The following is a 20656-nucleotide window of genomic DNA, read 5'->3' on the forward strand; positions in this document are numbered from 1 at the left end:
AATTAAAAATCTGAGCTTCTTGGAAACCTAAGCAATTGGGAAAATATTTGCTGAAAAGATGCAGTCAGATAATCAGCAGCCTATCTGCTACTTGTGATAACCTACTTAAAATCAGGTGTATGGGGCGTTATGGGGCATCACACGGTACAATGGAGGCTTTGAAGGCAATTTTACCCACTAACACCCCAGAGGCTCACACATTATTGGAATTTTATCAGTTGCTCACACTGATTACTTTATAACTATATGGCTTCCAATAAGTAGTAGCTATTTGTATTAGTACCCTGAAGCAATAAGGCAGGAAGAATTCAATAGTACCCTGGAACATATTAGTACCCTGAAGCAATATGGCAGGAAGAAATGACTAGGGGTTTCCAGCAAAGTTGCTTGTTCCTTGATCATACCAGAACCTTCTTGTTTGCTCCTCTAGTCTCTTTACTCAATGATGTTGTTTTACCTAACGGGTCACTCTCTCTGCTGAACTCAAGGTGACTGGAATCCTAGGCACTAACAAAGGATGTTTTTGAGGTATTAAAGTACCCTGTTTTAGGGGAGGAGGTAGAAAGGTGTCATGAGCAGCTGCACCAGAACTGCAAGGAAGGAGGTGCTTTCACCTCTAAATTCTTGCCACTTACCAGCTTGTATGACCTTAACAAGGGTCTCTAAGGCTTCAATTTCCTTATGGAAAAATTAGAAATGATTCCTCTTTTCAAGAGTATTTGCGTTAAAGAAAACGGTGAAGATGCTTGGCATAGGACTTCAACAAAATGCTAAATAATTTCCTTCCCTCTGCTCTGAGCAATTCACTGGACCATGGCATTCCTCTCAAATGGTGGCTTGCTGAAAATAATCCCTTTTCAAAGGGGCAGGCAAGTTATTTCTCTGTTCATGTTCCCCTCCAGAGCATGCTTCTTGGGATTTCAGGCAGGCTTTGCCTCAGACTTCAAGGAAATAAGGAGAAGCAAGACTTTCTGAGATCTAGTTCACATAAATGAAGGATCCCAAGGTACATTTGAGTCTCACTATCAGAAGTCCAAGATAATCATTGTTTAAGAAAGTTCTTTGCCCCCAAGCCAGATTTCTCCTCTAGTCTTGAGCTGCTTCCACAGTGCAGTGAGCCAAGATGCAGGGGCCAAGAGTGCAGGCTGAACTATCAGAGTGACCTTCTTTAAGGCTCCACAACATACTAGTCATGACTTTTAATAAGCTATCCTTTCCTTTCTGGGCCTCAGTTTGGGGGAATGATGTCACTGGAACTATAGCGAGAATTTTAAAGTACAATGTATATATACATTGTACCAACACACTTGGCATAGAGCCCAGCATACAGTAAACACTTGGGGAATCCAAAGTTTTGTTAGGCACCTGTGCTGCATACCCCTGAATCATGAACCCCATGGTGATGCTGAGGACAGGGGTCGGGAGGAGTTATTGCTCAATATGCAATCCAACTCCTGAGAATTTAAGTACTGTGTGGGAAAGAGCCATGCTGTACAGAGATGTACAGCCATCTCTGTACCCCATCCTCTGCTCTATCCCTCATTCCTGGCATGTGCCCAACAAGTTGGGTTAACAACGACAAAAAACACTCTGGTTGGGCTGGTGTGCTGAGGCCCATGGGACTTGGCTTCTCAGGGTAAGTCTGGGATCCACAGACAAGCCATTCTGCAAAACTTATGTCAATTTTAATGAAGCACTAAAGAGTGAGACAGGCAGGGGGATTGATTGACTTGTGGGTATTTTTTAAGAAACCCTGTTAGATATAACACCTAAAGTTCCAATTATCAAGCTTGGTGGACACCTTCAAAAGGATGAAAGCTGCAACCTCCTTTACTCTGTCCTTCATATCATCACTCAAAATACATAAAGCACATTTCATTCCTAACAACATACACTTTGGCAGATAAAAAAGGTGACCCACACTTTCATTTTCTTTATTTTTCATTGATACCGTATGAATACAAAGTTTCTAGAAAGCTACAAAATGTCTACCACTTTATCAAGAAGGCATCAAAATGTGTCACTTTGCAAAGACATGAAAACACCTGCAGGAACTGACACAAAAATAGCATTTTTAGAGTGATGAAATAATTGCACTTAACTGTCATGGGTATTAAAGTTATCACACATATGTACCGCAAAAGCTAGAATACATTTTTTTTTTTTTTACAAAGCACTTTATAAAAAAATTCTCTGCACACAAATCCTATAATTTTCATATAACTATCATACTAAAGATAAATTCACTTTAAAGCCAACACTTAGAACATTTTAAAACAAAAAGGTACCAGTACCTAAACACAGACGTTAACAAATACGAGAATACTGTACTGCCAAGAGGTTTAATCAAATGCCTTTTGAAAGTTTCTGCAAATAGGTTAAGAAAACATGTGTGAGAATTTGCCCACGCCCACCCCCATCTCTCCAATCTACCCATGAGGAACCCGGTTACCCGAAGGCAGGTTCCACAGCCCACTCCCAGCAGCAGTACAATATCAAAGGAACCACTGACCAGATGAAACGCTTACGTCACAAGCCCATTTTATACACGTGACACGAAGACACAGACCGTGAGAATCCCATTAAGTCACTTAGAATGTGAACAAACACACGTGGCAAAAACCGATTTACATAAAATTTAAGTGTATTATTAAAGAATTAAAGGCTATTCAGGTTTCTTTTTTAAATGTTACAAATTTTTTTTTTTTTTGTCATTTTCAGGCACGTACTGTTTTTTACTTTTTTTTTTTTTTCTTGTCTGCAGTCATGAGCCTATTGAAAAAGGCCGACAGAAGTAAATCTTTCAAGGAGGTAATAGGGAGATGTATTTTTTTTTAAGAAGTGCAGTTGATATCTAATTTACACAGTAAAACTAATGACAGAAAATGACTAATGAAAAAAAAATCAGAGACTGGTTTCCAACTGATTGACACCTAGATCTGTCAGCCTCTCTTAGAGAAAGGGGAAGGAGAAAAAATCTCATCATGGAAGGCAGACAAAAGAGTCCACCTGACAGAGGTGGAATCTGATGGAATCTGACCCCATTTCATGATAAACGAGAGGAAACATAAATGCCATCTCAAATACTAAAGCGATGTAGTGTAGCATGAGTGACTCAATGCAAATTCACAGAGTAAAAGAAGTTACGGCTTAGGAAGTAGGACAATAAATACAAATATTTCATCTTATTTAACGGTTCATGACTTCAGTGAAACTACCCTTTGCAATGCAATAAATTTTAAACACAAACCTTCATTCTTAACAATATAAGCAATGACTTTAAGAGAGAAAACTACTGTCAAACAAAGCACAGTAACAGTTGAAAAGAGAAGCAGGAAAACAAGCATTTGACTAATTTCTTCCACACTGTGGTATAGTGCTGGCAGGGAGGAGTTGAGAATTCCAGCAGCTAACTATAACTTAGATTGAGTACATTTTCTTTTCATTTGATAGTTTTTGTTTGTTTGCACAAATTTCTATAAATACTCACAACTTGGAGTGGATAAGAATCACTCCTAAAATTTCAGAGCCCAGAGAGGATATTCTTAAAGACACCAGGTAGAGACACACAGAACATATGTATGAAGAGTTTTGAGGCTAATTTTCAAAGATGTCTGATGTTATTTTTACATCTATATTAGCAAAGAAAAATCTTTTTTTCCTGGCTTCTTTTTGGCTGGTGTTTGGCCTTCTTGTCCTTTTCACTCATCTTTCTTACCTCTATCAGCTTTCCCAATTTCTACAAGGTTTGATAAAAGCCAACAAGGACTTTAAAGAGTTGCCCCTTTGAGGGCTGGAACATGCTTTGAAAATGCCAAATTGTGAATGGTGCTCTTTGGAAGTTCCTCGTAGCACATTCATACACACTACTCGGAGTCAACATGTTTGCCCTAAGAAGAACACTTCAATTGTAACGACCCTCACTTTTGTTTTGTTCTGCACTGTCGTCTCAGTTTGAGGCTTCCAACTTTCAAAATGGTATCATTGTGTAAACCAGATAAGTGCGCACTGTCATTTGAATGGAAAAGAAAGTCTCCACAGAGACTGAACACGAACACAAGGAGGAGGAGAAAGCTGTAATATCTGTCCACCGGCCAAGATTCTGTCGTTTGTGCGGAAGTCCCCTCATCCGGACGCAGGGCTGGGTGACGAGGTGAAATGACACACTGGGTCATCAGCATACACAAACACAACAGTTTCTGGGGTCCTTCCGCTGCAGTGTGCTATGGATGTTGGAAGGCCCCCACTGGCAGACAGACTAGCAGCAGGCGGGGACCACGTCGTGCTCTTGTGAACAGAGGCCTGTGGTTGGTTACTCATCCCGGTAAACCAAAGGCATTATGGTGATCTCAAAATATTTTTGGTCTCTCTACAAATTATCGTTATTATGGCAGCACTTTTCTAAGCTGGAATCTCAAACCAAAGGCACTTTCATGCTAGAGTGCAGAAGATTCACAAATAGCTAAGTATTTGGTCATAAATTTAAAAGGCAACATTAAAAAGTACAATTTGCTTTTCATAGTAAACTATGAAGTTGCAACCTTTTGTTTTGGTATATACATTTGAGAGTGTGGTGAAAGAACTGACTTGTGTCCAGTTTCAGATTTTAGACCAACTAGTCAGTTTCCTATAGAACTGGAGAAAAAATGGGCTTACAAACAAAAATGAAGACAATTTTTGCTTGTTTTGTTTCCAATATTGGGCCAATTAGTAAATGAACATTAGGAATCGGTGTAAGAAAAGGCTGGCGGCATGACTAAGGTATTACTAAGGCACTGCTTACGGGAACGCTTTGGCAGCTCTGAATTGAAAACTTCCTACAAAAGTAACAGTAGTAAGAGAAATGCTTCCAGCTTACAAAAGGGCTCACAGTTCCGAGGCAGCCTTTTGCACTGCATACCCTACATGCAACATCTTAAAGATTTAAGGCTTTTCAGAAATGCCATGTGCAGGGCTTTGCCACAGAAACACCAACATAAAGAAATAAGCAATGCAGACATATCCTCCTAATGTCACAGGTGTGAACACCGACAAACAGAATTAGTTCTACCCTTCGTTAGTTCAGGTATAGTGTACCAGAGCATATACAAAATTATACAAATTAATATGTACCTGGTTTGTAAAATTGACTGTCATCTCATATGATTTAAATAATTTATAGTTGCACAAAAACAACTGCTAAAGCCACCACAGTACTGAAACCTTAAGAAGACTTGGGTTTAAAAGTCATTCGGGGACTTTTGACACCAAGTACTTGGAACGGGGGCTGTTTTTTGGCTGGTCTGAGTGCAGGACTTTTCTGCTAGGATGCTTACCAAATAGAAATTTGACTCAGAGCCTGAGGCTGGGGAATTGTTCTCAGGAAGTAAAATGGCTCACCAGCTCTCCTACCTGCTTGTGGATGCCTCAGACAGCAACAGTCAGACAGGACACTTCAGTGTGGGAAGCAGCATCCTGTGAGGCTGTGCTCCAGCACAGGGAGATCCTCAATCTCCCAGTCTCTTCTAAGCTGACCTGTCCACACACTCTGAGGGCTTGTTTAAGCTTAGAGCAGCGAAGAAAAGCAGCCTCTCCCAGGAGAGGCCAAGGATCAAACTGGCAGGAACCCTAGACAAGTCTCACCCTTTTTCTGTCACTAACCAGCTGGGTGACTCTAAACATGTCACCTCCCCTCTGGGCCTCAACTTTCTCATTGACAAAATGAAGGAGAGTAGACTGTGCTTTCAGCTCGAGAGAGAAAATTTCTCTAAGTCCTCTTCCTCCATCTCTAAAGGTGAAATGTTCCAGAGGTTTCAATAAATTTACAAAACAGCATTGATTGTAAGGCAGAAACTGGAAGAAGCCCAGAGGAAATATGCTGAAGTAAAGGTTTGATAATGAGATCCATGAGAAATAATGAAAATTGCTGAGACCTTTTTTTTTTTTTTAACCCCAGTAAACTAAGGATGAAGGTCAAATCAGAAACACTCTTTAAACCGTGTGAGGTGATTAAAGGGATGATGGTGACCAGCTGTCACCAACTTCCCCACTGCTGAGTGAAAGAATACTTGTAGCGAGAGAAATTGTTGGGAAACAAAAGTTTTGAAACAGGAAGAAATATGGACACAATGTCACTTAATAGTCCTACCTGCCTCTTGCAAGGCTCTGGGAGAGATGCTTTCACGGGGTAAAATGGAAGGGAAAACAATTTCAAATGTGGTCATTGTGACCTGTAACATCTTAGGCAACAGGTCTTGACTGGGGATCATTTTGTACCTGATGGGATATTTGGCAATGTCTGAAGACACGCTGAGTGGGGAAGAGGTGTTAATGGTACTACTGGGTAGAGGCCAGGGATATTAGTAAATCTCCTACAGTGGAAAGGACAGCTCTGCAGAACAAAGAATTACCCAGTCCAAAACGTCAATGGTGTCAAGGTTGAGAAACCCTGGTCTCAGGTAGCTTGCACATTCTGAGGTTCTAGGACATGTGTAAAGAAGTCCTTGTTTTATTCTCAGCCTCTCTCTATGATGGAAATGAACGCCCACAGACCAGACCCCCATTCTGCAGCTCCTCCCTGTTTAGGCTGTGGAAAACTGGCCTCCAAACTCTGCAGTGAAAGAAAGCACAAGATGGCCGTGAAGCAAGCCTGGCACCAGAGGGTCTTGAGGGGATAGAGCATCTGGAAGAGAAGTGAGACAGGGCTCTGCGAAGGCTTCTTTAGTATGCTTTAGAAAGCTTTTATAAACAAAGGGAGACTGCCATACAGAATGAAGGACAAAAGACAGACTCAGATTAGATGTTGTGATGCCAATCTCACCCAAAGGTCTAATCTGAGAGAGACAAAGAGAAGCCCACTGGGGTGACTGGACCAGTGGTTAAGATAGGGAAAATATCTGTCCTGGAGAAGGCTTTAGAAGACGACGACAAGAAGTAAACTTTTAAAAATCTTTAGAAATGTTGTAAGAGCAAGGAGTAAACCTCAAGGTCAACCACAGAAACCCAGAAAACTCAAATGCAAAGGCATTCTGAGCAAGAGGATGCAGGTGGTGAAGCACCAGGGGCCCCGCTGACCCTGTTAGGTCAGCAGACTGGGCTGTGTCCGTCTCTGCGCCAACAGAGTTGTCCTCTAGCTGGTCTTCCTGGGTCCCAGTATTTTTGTGCTTTGGAAAGTAAATCCCAAGAGCCCTCCTGGCTGCAATGAAAAGTCCCATTCCTGGGTAGAATATGAAACAGATATCTCTCCCACTGAGGTTCTAGGATAGCTTGGCTTTTAGCCATTTGTGCTCGCCTGGTCATATACTCCTGGTCCTGGGAGAGGATGGGGCTTCCCTTAAGGAAAGATGCAGGAAATAAGAGCAAAAGAAACATCCCTAAGAGGAGTGTTCAACAGAAGTCATTGTAAATGTGGCGACCGTGAAAGGGGACACCTGGCACAATCCTTCACAGGCCAGCCTGGAATCAGGGAACCAACAGTAGTCTCTTTATGAAGGGCAGAGTAGCACTGTCCAACTGGTTTCTAGAAGGAATGGGCATTCCAAATGGGGACAGTTTTGCACTTTCTCTTCTTGTCTTCCCAATGACCAGGGATGCATTTGGGAGAGGTCAGTGTTTTGCTGTTTCCCACAAGCCAGCCACACCCTCATGTTTGGAACCACGAGATGCTGACCGATGTATTAATATAAGCAGGGTCAAAGCAGGTGTTGACACAGGGAAGGGGGCGTGTAAGTTAACTGGATGTGGTAGAACTAAGTTTATTTTCTAGCTTGGTGAAAAAATCTTGACAAGTTTTACAAGTTAAAAAACTTGTTTCATGTTCTATTGTGTGCACATGTTCCTACCACTTATAAAAACATATTTCTTTGGGAAGTTGGAGGAGTACTCCTTGTTCTCTCCCAGTGAAACACTTATGGGAAATAACTCAAAACATCTGGCCACATCAAACCAACTCTGCCTGGGCAATGCTCTGGAATTCTTAGACCGGAAAGTTGAATTTCTCCTGGCAAGAGAATCTCCCAAATGAGCCTATTTGAAAAGGTCAGAGATAGGTAGCTGGGCCTCTTAAACCTAGGCCAAACAAGAACTGTAACTTACTGAGAGAGGCTAAGGAAATGGATGTGCTTCGAGAGGATGTATCTAAGTCTACAGACACATTAAGATATACATACGTATCAGCACCTAGCAAACTGAGTGACACTAAACAAGTGTTCACTAAATGTGTTGAGTAATTCTATATGTGCATTTGTGTTTATGTATACACATACATACACATATAGCTCTAGTTATAGGTTAATATGCATATTGGGTCATTAGAAATAATGTGTCCACAGGCTGGTGAGGATGCTTACAATTTTCTGGGGAGCAGAGATGCTAAAACTGATGAGCCTTTTACTTGTCTGTTTGATGAAATTTTCTCCCAGCCACAGGATTCTGTATACTTTGCATCGCACAGTGCAGTATTCAGTATTGACGCCAATTTAAAAATTTTGTTATTAAAATTCAGTGGTTCAAATATTTACTCATCTTAATAAAAAATTTGGTTGTCCATATAAAATATAACTGCACAGACAAGACTATAAACATTGTAAGTTTAGATTTTTCAGTATCTACTTATTGCAAAAAGAGCCATCTTTTCTTTTTCATTAAATAATCAATCATCACATTAGTACAATACAATTTTATATTTTTTAAATATACTATATATGTTAAGGATAAGGGGTGAAGTTTTCTTCCTTTGTAATACCTGTTCAAGAGTTTAATGGATTAGGAGATTAGTGTTAACCTTGAGGAAAAAAGTACAAATTTGTCTCATTAGGACACTTCTACCAAGCATTTCTTAAGGCTATAGTTTAACATTTGGTTTCAAAAAGAAAAAAAAGGTTTCATTTAAAAAATAATTTAGTGAATTACATTCTTTCATAACTTCCACCCTAATTAGTTACAAAGATAAGTCTAAAGATTCTTAGTTTTGTGTACTAATTTACATTTATATTTAAAGATTAATTTTACTTGTATCTTAAAACAAGAATTTTATGTTGGAAAAAAGAGAACTAAATACATTTGTATAAAGGCTGTAAATGTCCCATGGCAAATGCTCTGTCTCAATATTTTCTACCACAATTAGAAACAGGGCTCTGCAGAGAGAGACTTGGGTTGTTCAGGTTCACCTTTCCCGAGGAATTGTGGGCTGCACATCTGAAGAACATATAGAAACAACTCAGTTTCTCTTTTTACAACTGTACCAGAACTTCACAGCTACAATGATAGTATGAACACATGAAAAAATGACTTCACTCAAACAAGATTTAGAAAAGTTGGGGTGACCTCGGGGCCAGGGCACCACCCTGTGTGGTGAGGTTTACAGTCAGTCGTTTGATAATGGAGAGAGAGTGTGTGTGTGTACATATGTGTGTGTGTATATACAGATATCTATATATATAAATAACCATGTTCAGTCCTTTACAAGCCTGTAAATATGATGTTGTGCTCCGTGTTCACTATTTGAAACTTCAAACACACAGGCCATGCAGAGGAGAGTTTCTTGTGTATCCCTGTTTGTTACCACCTGTTAAAATAAAAAAAAGGTATGTAAGTGTAATACTACACGGATGAAAACATATTCCATCTGTATGGACTATGGATGACTATGACTTAATTGGAGAAGAACGAGTCTTAAGTCCAACAGAGATTTGTTCAGCCTCGCTCTGTGTCCTCTAACACAAATTGTATTATTTTTTATTTGAATTTTTTAAATTGACGAGTAATAATTCCAGTCCCTACTTAAGAGAATAAAGTCTTGCAGTACATACATTTATGGGCTACAATGTGTTGATAGATGTATATACATTGTGGAACGATCACATCAGGCTAACTGACATACCAAGCACTTCATATACTTCTTTGTGATGAGAACATTTAAAATCTACTTTTTCCCATCCTAGTCTTAAACTTGCGCTAAATCTTGTTTCACAATAGCCAATAACAGACAGAAACTGCAGAAGTGCCTCCCTCACCACCATATTAACTAGCAGTGCCTGGACCCAGCAAAGTATCTGCTGAATCAAGGAACAGTGGGATAGGGAGAATCCTGTGGAATGACATTCTTTCCATGGACACGGGCTTTATCTCTCAAAATGTACTGTGAAATACTCACGTTTCCCCTCGAGTCTCCTGAATCCCTCTAATTCTCCTTCAGATTTTGAGTTCTCCAGCCCAAATCATTGCAGCTTCCTCCACACCAGACAGACCCTGACTCCTTCCTGTCCTCACTCTGGTCTCAATTCCCCATGCTATTCTCAGAAGGAACTTTCTAAGAGCAAATCTAATCAAGTACAAACACCACCAAACGCTTCAGTGACTGTTACTTTTGTACTTGATTACACCAAAGCATTGTTTGAATGAAAACATTCTGAACTTGAGAGCCTCATCCAGTTTGTCATAGGCCTAATTTCCCTCTATCAGGCTGCTTCCCCTGTTTAGTTTCCCTTGCCCTTAAACGCATCCTTGCTTCCTCCAGTCCCTACCTAAAGAATAAAGTCTTGCAGTACATCTCATTTTCCCATCACAGCATGCTATACAGTTGGTAAACACATATAGGTGTGAACAATTTTTTTTCTAATGTCCATCTCATCCAGCGGAATATAAGTTCCTAAGGAACAGGGGCCCTGTTTCCCAGCAACTAGTTTGAAGACATGGCACACAACAGTCATTTAATAAATATCTGCTGGGCTGGGCGTGGTGGCTCATGCCTGTAATCCCAGCCCTTCGGGAGCTCGAGGTGGGTGGATCACGAGATCAGGAGTTCGAGACCCACCTGGCCAACACAGTGAAAACCCGTCTCTACTGAAAATATAAAAATTGGCTGGGCACAGTGGTGGGAGCCTGTAATCCCAGCTACTCAGGAGGGTGAGGCAGGAGAATCACTTGAGTCTGGGAGGCAGAGGTTGCAGTGAGCCGAGATTGCACCACTGCACTTTAGCCTGGACAACAGAGCAAGACTCTACCTCAAAAATAAATGAGTAAATAATTGATGAATGAATGAAAATTCACATCAGAATAGCCAACAAATATTGAGTGCTTACTATCCATCTACTCAGTATCAAATGCTTTACACAGATTGTCTCATATGATATTATAATACCTCTAGGAGTAGGTGCTCTTTGACAGGGAAGGAGCTGAGAGGTTTGTTTGGTCATGGTTGTGTATTCACCATGCAGATAGCTCTCAATTGTTTCTTCCTCAGGAAGCCTTACTCAGCTTCCTCCTGAACTAGGTCAAATTCTCCTGTTCTATAAATGCCCCGTGTCCCTCTGCCAGGTAGCAAGAGCTACAGTTTTCATTTATTTTGTGATGACTTGATGCATGCCTGCCTCCTGCATCAGACCCCAGGATGGCAGCCAACCTGCCTAATTCACCACAGCACCCCAGCCCTGGCACCTAAGTATGCACCCATGGGATACCCCTATTCTTAGTAATCAGAAAGATGTCTGCTTATCTATCGAGGCAACATCCCTGAGAAGCCCTACCTCATCACTCTGCACTTGAGAGGTACCTGTTTCATGAGTACACTACAGCCATCATTTCCTTGCAATGGTTTATTTACCTGCCTCTTTCGTCCTGAAGCACCATGAATTACTATATGACAAGTACTGGGTTTTATTTGCATTGTATCCCAGAAGGCGGTACCATCTGTCATAGCTTAGCTGAATTAAAATATTTCAATGATAACCTTTGAGGTAGAAAGTGCAGACTTGAGTGTTCTGTTTATAAATGAAGGTGAAACTGATGTCTGAAGATTAAGTGACCAAGGCCATAAAGTCTTAAACTCAAGTCTTTTCATTTCATGACCATAAGATACCTTGCAAAGTCTTTTCTATCCATCCAAGTCTTAATTTATTTCTATCACTGGCTCTGTGACCTTGGGGTGGCCTGACATTCTTTATCCATAAAATGAGAATAAAAATGACCTCATAGTCTGAAAGTGAGATTTGCATAACATTTACAAAGGGTCTAGCACAGCACCTGGCACTTCTACAATCTATGCAAACTTCTTGCAAGCTTTCTATAAAAGAATACAGTTGGCCCTCCCTATCTGCGATTCCACACTTGCAGATCCAATCAGTATCAGACTGAAAACACTTGGGGAGGAAAAAAGACATAATAAAAATAATATAACAATAAAAAGAATAAAAATTTTAGATAAAACAACTATTTATATAGCATTTACATTGTATTTGGTATTATAAGTAATCTAGAGATGATTTAAAGTATAAGAGACGATTTGTATAAGTTATCTGCAAATACTATGTCATTTTATATAAGGTACAATTTCTCCTGTTCATCAATTAGATGATTTTATTTTCATAATCCAAGAGTGCTGGCTTAATTTCAGTTTTTCTAAAACTAAACTATTAATTCTAACATATATTTATTGATAGGTATTAATTCTCCATATTAAAGGAATTTATTTAGTTGCTTAATGACACATTTTGAAATTAACCTGCTAAGTTATCTGGATGGCTGTATTGGTTGAAGTCATTTGTTTCAAGAGAGGGTTAATGATATATAGTGACGAGTTGTTTAACAATGAGGACACTTTCTAATGTGTAATCAGGTGGTTTTGTCATGCGAACCAACAGCATAGAGTGTACCTACTCCGACCTAGATAGTACAGCCTACTACAACACCTAGGCTATATGGTGTAGCCTATTGCTCCTAGGTTACAAATCTGTATAGCATGTTACTGTACTGATTACTGTAGGCTATTACAACACAATGGTAAGTATTTTTGTATCTAAACATACCTACACATAAAGTACAGTAAAAATATGGTGTAAAAGGTAAAAAGTGGTTCACCTATATAGGGCACTTACCACGAATGGAGCTTACAGGCCTGAAATTTGCTCTAGGCGAGTCAGTAAGTGATGAGTGAATGGGAAAGCCTAGGGCATTACTGTACACTACTGTAAACGTTTGTACTGTACACTTAGGGCTAAGCTAAATTTATTTTTTTAAATAATTATGCTATATTATATAATAGCTGCATCATCACTAGGTGACAGGAATTTTTCAGCTCCATTATAATCTTATGGGAGCACTATCATACGTGCGGTCTATTCTTCACGCTGCTATGCAGTGCACAACTGTAGTCAGGTTCTATGGGTAACAGGGGCTTTAACACTTTTCCAGGCCACATTTATCTTAGCTGTGCTCTCTGAGGTAGAGTTTTAGGGACTGAGGACATGCATCCTTAGCATGCATAAACAGAATTAGAAGTGATTTTTAATAAACAGTTAAGACTCCCCCCAGGAGAGGCAGGGAAGCCATTCATTCAGGGTTTTGGTTAATTCCTGAGGCTACCTGAGATCCTCAACATATGTCACACTCACCTTCTACTCATCTGACTGCTAAAGTGATGCATCTATTCTTAGATAGCAACAGGGAGCACCTATATGGCAAGCACCTACTACCTGCCAGTCCTGCAAACCTTGAACTGCTCTATTTTCACCAAAGGGCCATTAAAGAAAGGAATACTGATCAATGTTATTGAAGAGCATGTATTCCAAACTTCCCCTGAGTGCTGGCTTCTATGTTTTAGAGGGACATGAGCACATCTGAGAATCCATTAAGATTCTCTTCTTGATACAAACAAAAATTATATACAAAATTATCTGTTTGGTAGTTGTATGCCAATCATGTGTCTGTGAACTCTGAGAGTCCTTGCGGCTCATTTCCCAATCTCTTACAGCAATGGGTCTCTACCTGGTTGCACACTACAACTACATGCAGAGCTTTAAAAATAAACAAACAAAAACCAGGATGCTGGGCCCCATCTCCAGGGATTCATTTTATTCATCTGGGGTGGGGCCTAGGCCTTAGATGTTTTAAAGCTTCCTGGATGAATCTAATATGCACAGGGTTTTTTATTTTTAAATGTTACTTACTTTTTTTTTTTTTTTTTACAATGGTGTACAGAAGCTGGCTCCTACTGGCTCATAGAAGTTATTGTTAAATATTAAGAAATTTGATGAGCTGAATAGCTATCAGGAACTTCAAATTGCCCATGGAGAGCATATTTACACCACAGAAATAGGCAAAAGGTATAAACTAGGGTTTTGGGAAATTGGGAAACAGCCTTAAAAAAAAAAAAAGAACACTGCTGATTGAAAGCCACTGTCCCAATGGAACCAAAAACACCAAGTAAAGAATTCCTGCTCTATGTATTCTTCTTAATCCTAGTAACAAAAAGGAATAAAGTAGGCTTTCAGAGGAGTATTTGGTCACAGTATAGCCTTGTTGCCCCTCTTTTGCTAAGATTGTTTCCATCAAGTTTTGTTTTGGCATTTTCCCTTTAATCAAGTAATGTTATTTTTTTTAATGAGTCTTATGAAACCCATTACTGAATATTTTCTATTTTGAGCATGACACTGTTCCTAATAGCTTCCGAAGTCCCCAAATAAAGCTCCCAGAAGAAATTTGTTTTAAAGTTCAGTATTAGGGGAAAACACAGAACCATCCAGGGGCACTGTGAGTTTTCCCATCATGGACCTTGAGCACTATTTTCCCTTTCCTTTAGCTGCCCATTAAGTTTGTTTTGTCTGTTTGTCACTATGTCACCCAGGCTGGTCTCGAACTCCTGGGCTCGGGGGACCCTCCCACCTTGGCCTCCCAAAGTGTTGAGATTAGAGGCATAAGTCACTGCACTCAGCCTAGCCAGATTTTTTAGCCTATGAAGAACATTTTCCTCCTCCTGCTCATTGCATTCCATGCATTCTATTCTAATCTATATTTCTTCTGGTACTGAGAGCTTCTATTTTCTTGCTTTAATGCATGTAACTTCTTAGAAGGCCTTGGAAGTCCATCATGGAATGTGTCAAGGTATGTCTGAAGTACAAACCTACCAACTCAGCTTTTGTCTGATTTGCATACCATGTTGCTGTTGAGACTAAAACTTGGCTAACGTTGAAATTACCTGTGGAACTTAAAAAAATACACATGCCTGGGTCCCATTCTCAGAGATCCTGATTTAATTGATCTAGGATACAGCCTGAGTATCTGGATTTTTAAAAGTTCTCTAGGCCTTTCTACTCTGCAGCCAGAGATAAAAACACATCACTTTTTATTACCCAACTGAATTCCAGTTCTGTGAACCTTAGAAACCCCAGCCACATAAAACCCCTTCTCTTCTACAGACTCAAGCCCAAGTTTTCCCTATGGATGCTGCAAATTCAACTGCTGACTGACCACCAGGAGCCCAATCCAACAGCCTGGTCAGTTCCCTCGGCACAGGCCCAGCACCTCCCAGGACCACCTTCCTCACTTCTGTCAAGCCTCGTGGCAGCATCTGCCCACACAGGAAAGAGACAAAACCATTACCAATAAAATTGTGAAGTTTTCCAAAACACTGTTCATCATATATTTCTCTGGTAAGTGTTTGAGCTTGTGGATGAAGTTGATCATATATTCACACATTGGGGAGCGGTTTATTCGGTATACAAATCGGCCATTCTCAAACCTTGCATACTCCGTCTGTGAGGAAAAAAAGATTTGAGTATTTTTACACTTTTGACTTCAAAACACATGAAACAGATATTACTGCCTATAAAAAAGCCTTTTTTCAACATGAATCATCTTCTATATGCTATACTACTTACGTAATTTACTTAATTAAAAAGAAAACTATCTCCAAATTTACTGCTATACATAGAATCCATTATTTTTCTGAAAGTTTAAAAAAAAATTAGTTGGAAAGATGATAGCTTTAAGAAGAGTTGATAGATCCTTTTAGCAAAGGTCAGAAAAAAATATAACTGCCTAATTATGATGCATTACCTGGAGGAGATCTGTAAAAGCAGGCACCAGCTAGTTACAATTCTTCAAAGAAAATCTCTCTTTATTGTGATAAAGCCTCACAGGTTAACAACCAATACAGCTAATCTCTCTACTTTAGAAAAAACTGATTATTTCTCACAGATCATGAGCCCCTGAATGTTGGCTGTTTATGAAAGGAAGAAATTAAGAAAATACTAGTATATATGCTGTTTCAAGAACTCAGAAATAAGAAACAAGGTTTCCTAGATAACCTTGGATCAAAAGGAATTAAGAAAATTACAAACTAAAGAGCAATGAAAAGGGAGATATTTTACATCAAAACGTATCAGCCACGATGAAGCTGCACTTGAAGGAAACTTAATGAAGCAGCCTCATATGTCTTCATCATTAAAGATAAAAATTTACAGAATAAAATACACATCCTTAAAAAATAAAAAATAAAAAAACCCAAACCACAAAGAAATCAAAGGAAGCCAGGAAAAGGAAATTAATAAAGATAAAAGCTCAAATCAATGAAATAGAAATGTAAAATGTAGACAGAATTAAAAACTGGTCCTTTAGACAGACAAAATAAACTCTTCACATAAGTAAAAAGGAGAAAAAAGAAGTGGCAAAACCACAATTACAGTAAAAATTACAAGATACATAAAAGATTTCACATAACCCTAAAGCAGACACACACACACACACACACACACACACACACACACACACACACACACACGGCGAAGCAAAGAAAACCCAGCGGATAGAGATGCTTTCCCAGAAAAATAAAAATATAACTTGCTAACACTGAATCAAAAAGAATGGGAAATTGTCAATAAATAGATCAGTCATTGTGGAAATGACCACAACTAACAAGTTTAGCTATTTACCATTGAAAAAAGGGGAAGCCACAATGGATATAAAATTTCAATTAGGAGAAATAAGCTCGAGAGATCTACTGTACAACAAGGTGACTATAGTTAATACCAAAAATTTATTCTCAAAATTTTATTCTCAAAAATTGCTAAGAGAAGATTTAAGTGCTCTCACCACAAAAATTGCTAAGCTATGTGAGGTAATATATATGTTAATTAGCTCGATTCAACCATTCTACTGTGTATACATATTTCAAAACATCATGTTATATACCATAAATGTATAAAATTTTTATTTATCAATTAAAAATAAATAATTAAAAGTAGATGCTAAAAAACATATGAAGACCAAACAGTTTCAGGCCTAAGTTTTATGTAATCTTAAAAGAATAGTTATTTCCAGTGTTATTCTTTTTATGAAACTAGTGTACATTCAAGACTGAAATTTGGCAAAGAGGTTATTGAAAAAAGTATGTAACTGGGTATTGGCAGCTCACGCCTTTAATCCTAGCACTTTGGTAGGCTGAGGTAGGCAGATCGCTTGAGCCCAGGAGTTTGAGACCAGCGAAACCACATTTCTACAAAACAATACAAAAAATTAGCCAGGCATGGTGGCATATGCCTGTAGTTCCAGCTACTCAGGAGGCTGAGATGGGAGGATTGCTCGAGACCAGTGAGGCTGAGGCTGCAGTGAGCCAAGATCATGCCACTGCACTCCAGTGTGGGTGACAGAGTGAGACCCCATCTCAAAAGAAAAAGAAAAAAAGAAAAAAGTATAGACGAATATTACTTATGAAATGTAATGTGAAAATTCTGTGTAAAATACCAGCAAATAGAATCCAACCATACATCCAAAGTAGGGCTGTTTCAGGAATGCTGTGGTGTTTCATATACATTGAGGAAATGTATTAACTTGTTATGTCAACAACTTGGAAGAAAAATCATATAGCAACAGTTGCTGAAAAGCATCTGATAATGTATTGCAGCTGTAACTAATAAAAATCCTAAGTAAAACAGGAATAAAAAGAAAACATTTAAATTAGTAATAAATACCATTAATAAAAGCCTACAGTAAATATAATCCTAAAGGGCAAAACACCAAAACTTTTTCAACTAACATCAGTTAACTATACAAGGGTAACCCAGGAATCCAGGGGAAAAACTAAAGTTAAGTATGAGAATTTGCTAAAATGGCCATATTGAAGACAGAGATGCAAAACTAAGAGCTTTTCTCTATTCTATTAATTCAAATCTAGAAATAGCAAATTACAACATATTATATAATATTTAGAAATATATTTAACAAGAAAGAGACAAATCTGTATGATGAAAATGATAAAATCTTATTGAAATATATAAAATGAAATGAGAATGCAAATACGTTCTTGATTGGAAAGATTTAGTATCAAATTCTCCCAAAAGGACATCTAAATCTGATGCGATTACAATTAGATTGCTCAAACAAGGTTTTCTTCTTTATATGTTTTAAGTGATTGAATTAATTGGAAGAATAAATGTTGGTTACTAGCTTAGAAAATATATGCAAAAGAAGAACAGTGAGACTGACTTGCCTCATCAAATATCAGAATATACTATAAAGCCACTGTAATCAAATCAACATAGTACTGGGATACGTAGAGACAAATAGTGGGTGGAATAGAACAGTGGGACTCCAGGAAGAGCTCTCAGAATATATGGTAATTTAAAGCGGGCAGATCTGTTTAACTGGAAAAGAATGAATCATTTCGTAAGTGGTTTTGATACAAATGCCTATTTGGAAGAAAATATTAAGTGGACTACTACTTCACACCAAATGCAGACATACATTCTAAATAGATAAAAGGCTTAAGTGTAAAACCCCACCTACCACACACACCACCTTCTCCATAAAAATTCCTGTGATTTTATCCGTCAAAAGCAATCTTTCCCTGCTCCCTGAATTTGCAAAGAGCTTTGGATGTATCATCTGAGGACACCAGTAATTTGACATTTGGGAAACTGAGTAAGCTGTCTGGTTCATCTTTTCTCAAATGCACCTGTCCAGGCAGGGAATTCCAACTACAGAGAACATCCCTGACAACTTAGCTATTGACTAACATTGCCTAACACACATCTTCCACACTCCCAATCACCCACAGGTAATTTTGCTTCCTCCTTCTTAGAGGAGAGGAGGTCATCTGGTTCCAGGTGTCCCAGCCATGTTTCATGATACAGCCACCTTCTCACCTCCTGGGCTTTCCAGACATTATGTTGAGCCAATTCCCCTCCTCCCAACTCATTTTTGTCCTCTGCTCTTCTGTTTATGTCTCCCTCTACTTATCCTAGGGCTGGTGGCTGCTCCCCAAATTTAATCCTCATTCCTGTGCCCTTTCTATTCCCTCTCTGCAGCTAGGTCTCCATTCCTAATCCTTAATGCTCAGGATTCCCAATTCATATTTCCAGTCTTTACCTGTCATCCAAGTTCTAGCCTTGCATCTATAATCATTACCTATACCCTCTTGAACACCTTATTTCCTTATCTCTACTAGTGGCAGTACCATCCTTCCAAGCATAAAATGTGAGTGTGACTTTTGACTCTTCCTCCTCGTTAACATCCAGTTAGTTTCTAAGTTCCATTCAAAACGTCTTACTGGATTCCCACTGCCACCACCGTGGGAAATCTCATGACCCCTAAGCTTAAATTGTCCATCTAAGTCAACTCCTCTGGATCCTCTTCTGCCAGCATAACCTTTCTTCAACCACATTCTCATAAGGCCTGTCCAGTGCTCAGGGGGTTGGTGCTATTGCTATGAGGGCCTGCAGCATACCAAATCCTCATTGCTTAGCCCAGGGTCTTAAGAAATAAACCCTTCTCCCTCTCTCCCTCCTTAGCACAAAGTCTTTGTACAGCTAAGGTGGGCTCTTGTACCTGAAAGGTCCAGGGCCACTGGCTTACTGAACATGGATCAATTAATTGGGTGATGGGTAGAAGACACTAAAAAACACAACCTTTAAGAAATGCCAACAACAAACATTATTCTACAGAGCAACTCACCCTGATCAAACAAATATACATCTTTTTAAAGGGAGGAAGGTATGAAACATAAAAGCCGTAAAAAAATATTGGATCCTAATATATAATAAACTCTATCTAAAACAGTTAAAAGCAAAGGCAGTGGAAATGGCAAAAGCAACAATATCCAACTCAAGCTGTCATGGTTTCAGAGGGCAGGTGCCAATCAGCTGAGTACCACCTTGACGTCTATCTACAATGCCTGGGAGTGTCCTTGGACCTAGGGGTTGGGTGTAGAGAGGGCATCATTCTGAGTGGCAGGGCCTATCTCCACCCAGCTTTCATGCCAGGCTACCCCACAAGGCCTCACGCAGAGGTGCACAGCACTGGCTCAGCAGGGCACAGCCGACTTCAGACACAGAGGACTGGCATGGGACCTCCTATTTGCTTCCTTTCAGGTGCTTCCAAATCACTTTACCTTTTTAGAAGTAACAGGAAAAAGAAGTGGGAGAAAGGAGGAGAGTGATATGGTTTGGCTGCGTCCCCAACCGAATCTCACCTCAAATTGTAATCCCCACATGTCAGAGCAGGGGCCTGGTGCCAGGTGATTGGATCATAGGGGCAGTTTCTCCCATGCTGTTCCTGTGATACTGTGGGAGTTCTCACCAGATCTGATGGGTTAAAAGTGTGTGGTGGTTCCCACCCACCTTTCTCCTGCCGCTATGAGAAGATATGCCTTGCTTTCCCTTCACCTTCTGCCACCATGATTCTAAGTTTCCTAAGACCCCCAAATCATGCTTCCTGTTAAGCCTGTGGAACTGTGAGTCAATGAAACCTCTTTTCTTCATAAATTACCCATTTGCAAGTAGTTCTTCATAGTAGTGTGAGGTAATACAGAAGGTAAGAAGGAGACATCCAAAAAAGTACAACTCTCTGCCCCAAGGAAGGCTTAAAGGAAGGCAACAGTCTGCCCTTGAATGAAGTTTCCAGTATA

The 20656-nt window shown here is 39.5% G+C and overlaps 1 protein-coding gene and 1 long non-coding RNA gene across 12 annotated transcripts in view; one reads left to right on the plus strand and one right to left on the minus strand.

Moving 5' to 3' along the window:
- Positions 1-15253, plus strand: part of LOC105486899 (uncharacterized) — a 54897-nt gene extending 39644 nt beyond the window's left edge. Inside the window, exon 3 of the long non-coding RNA XR_011610809.1 lies at positions 15171-15253. This is a non-coding gene — a long non-coding RNA (uncharacterized lncRNA). The remainder of the gene's footprint in view (positions 1-15170) is intronic.
- The window catches only part of LOC105486900 (TEA domain transcription factor 1), a 271293-nt gene continuing 252555 nt past the window's right edge, over positions 1919-20656 (minus strand). For 10 of the 11 annotated variants that reach the window (XM_071075087.1, XM_011750016.3, XM_011750015.3 and 7 more), the window contains 2 exons: positions 15355-15507; positions 7193-9544 (listed from right to left, as the gene is read on the minus strand). In XM_071075087.1, the coding sequence (XP_070931188.1) occupies positions 9431-9544; positions 15355-15507 (267 nt within the window). In that variant the 3' untranslated portion in view covers positions 7193-9430. Of the gene's footprint in view, positions 9545-15354; positions 15508-20656 lie in introns of all 11 variants that reach the window. The other variant, XM_011750012.2, reaches the window with a different exon arrangement.

The sequence above is a fragment of the Macaca nemestrina genome, chromosome 12 (genome assembly GCF_043159975.1).
Source record: "Macaca nemestrina isolate mMacNem1 chromosome 12, mMacNem.hap1, whole genome shotgun sequence".
Taxonomy (NCBI): Eukaryota; Metazoa; Chordata; class Mammalia; order Primates; family Cercopithecidae; genus Macaca; species Macaca nemestrina.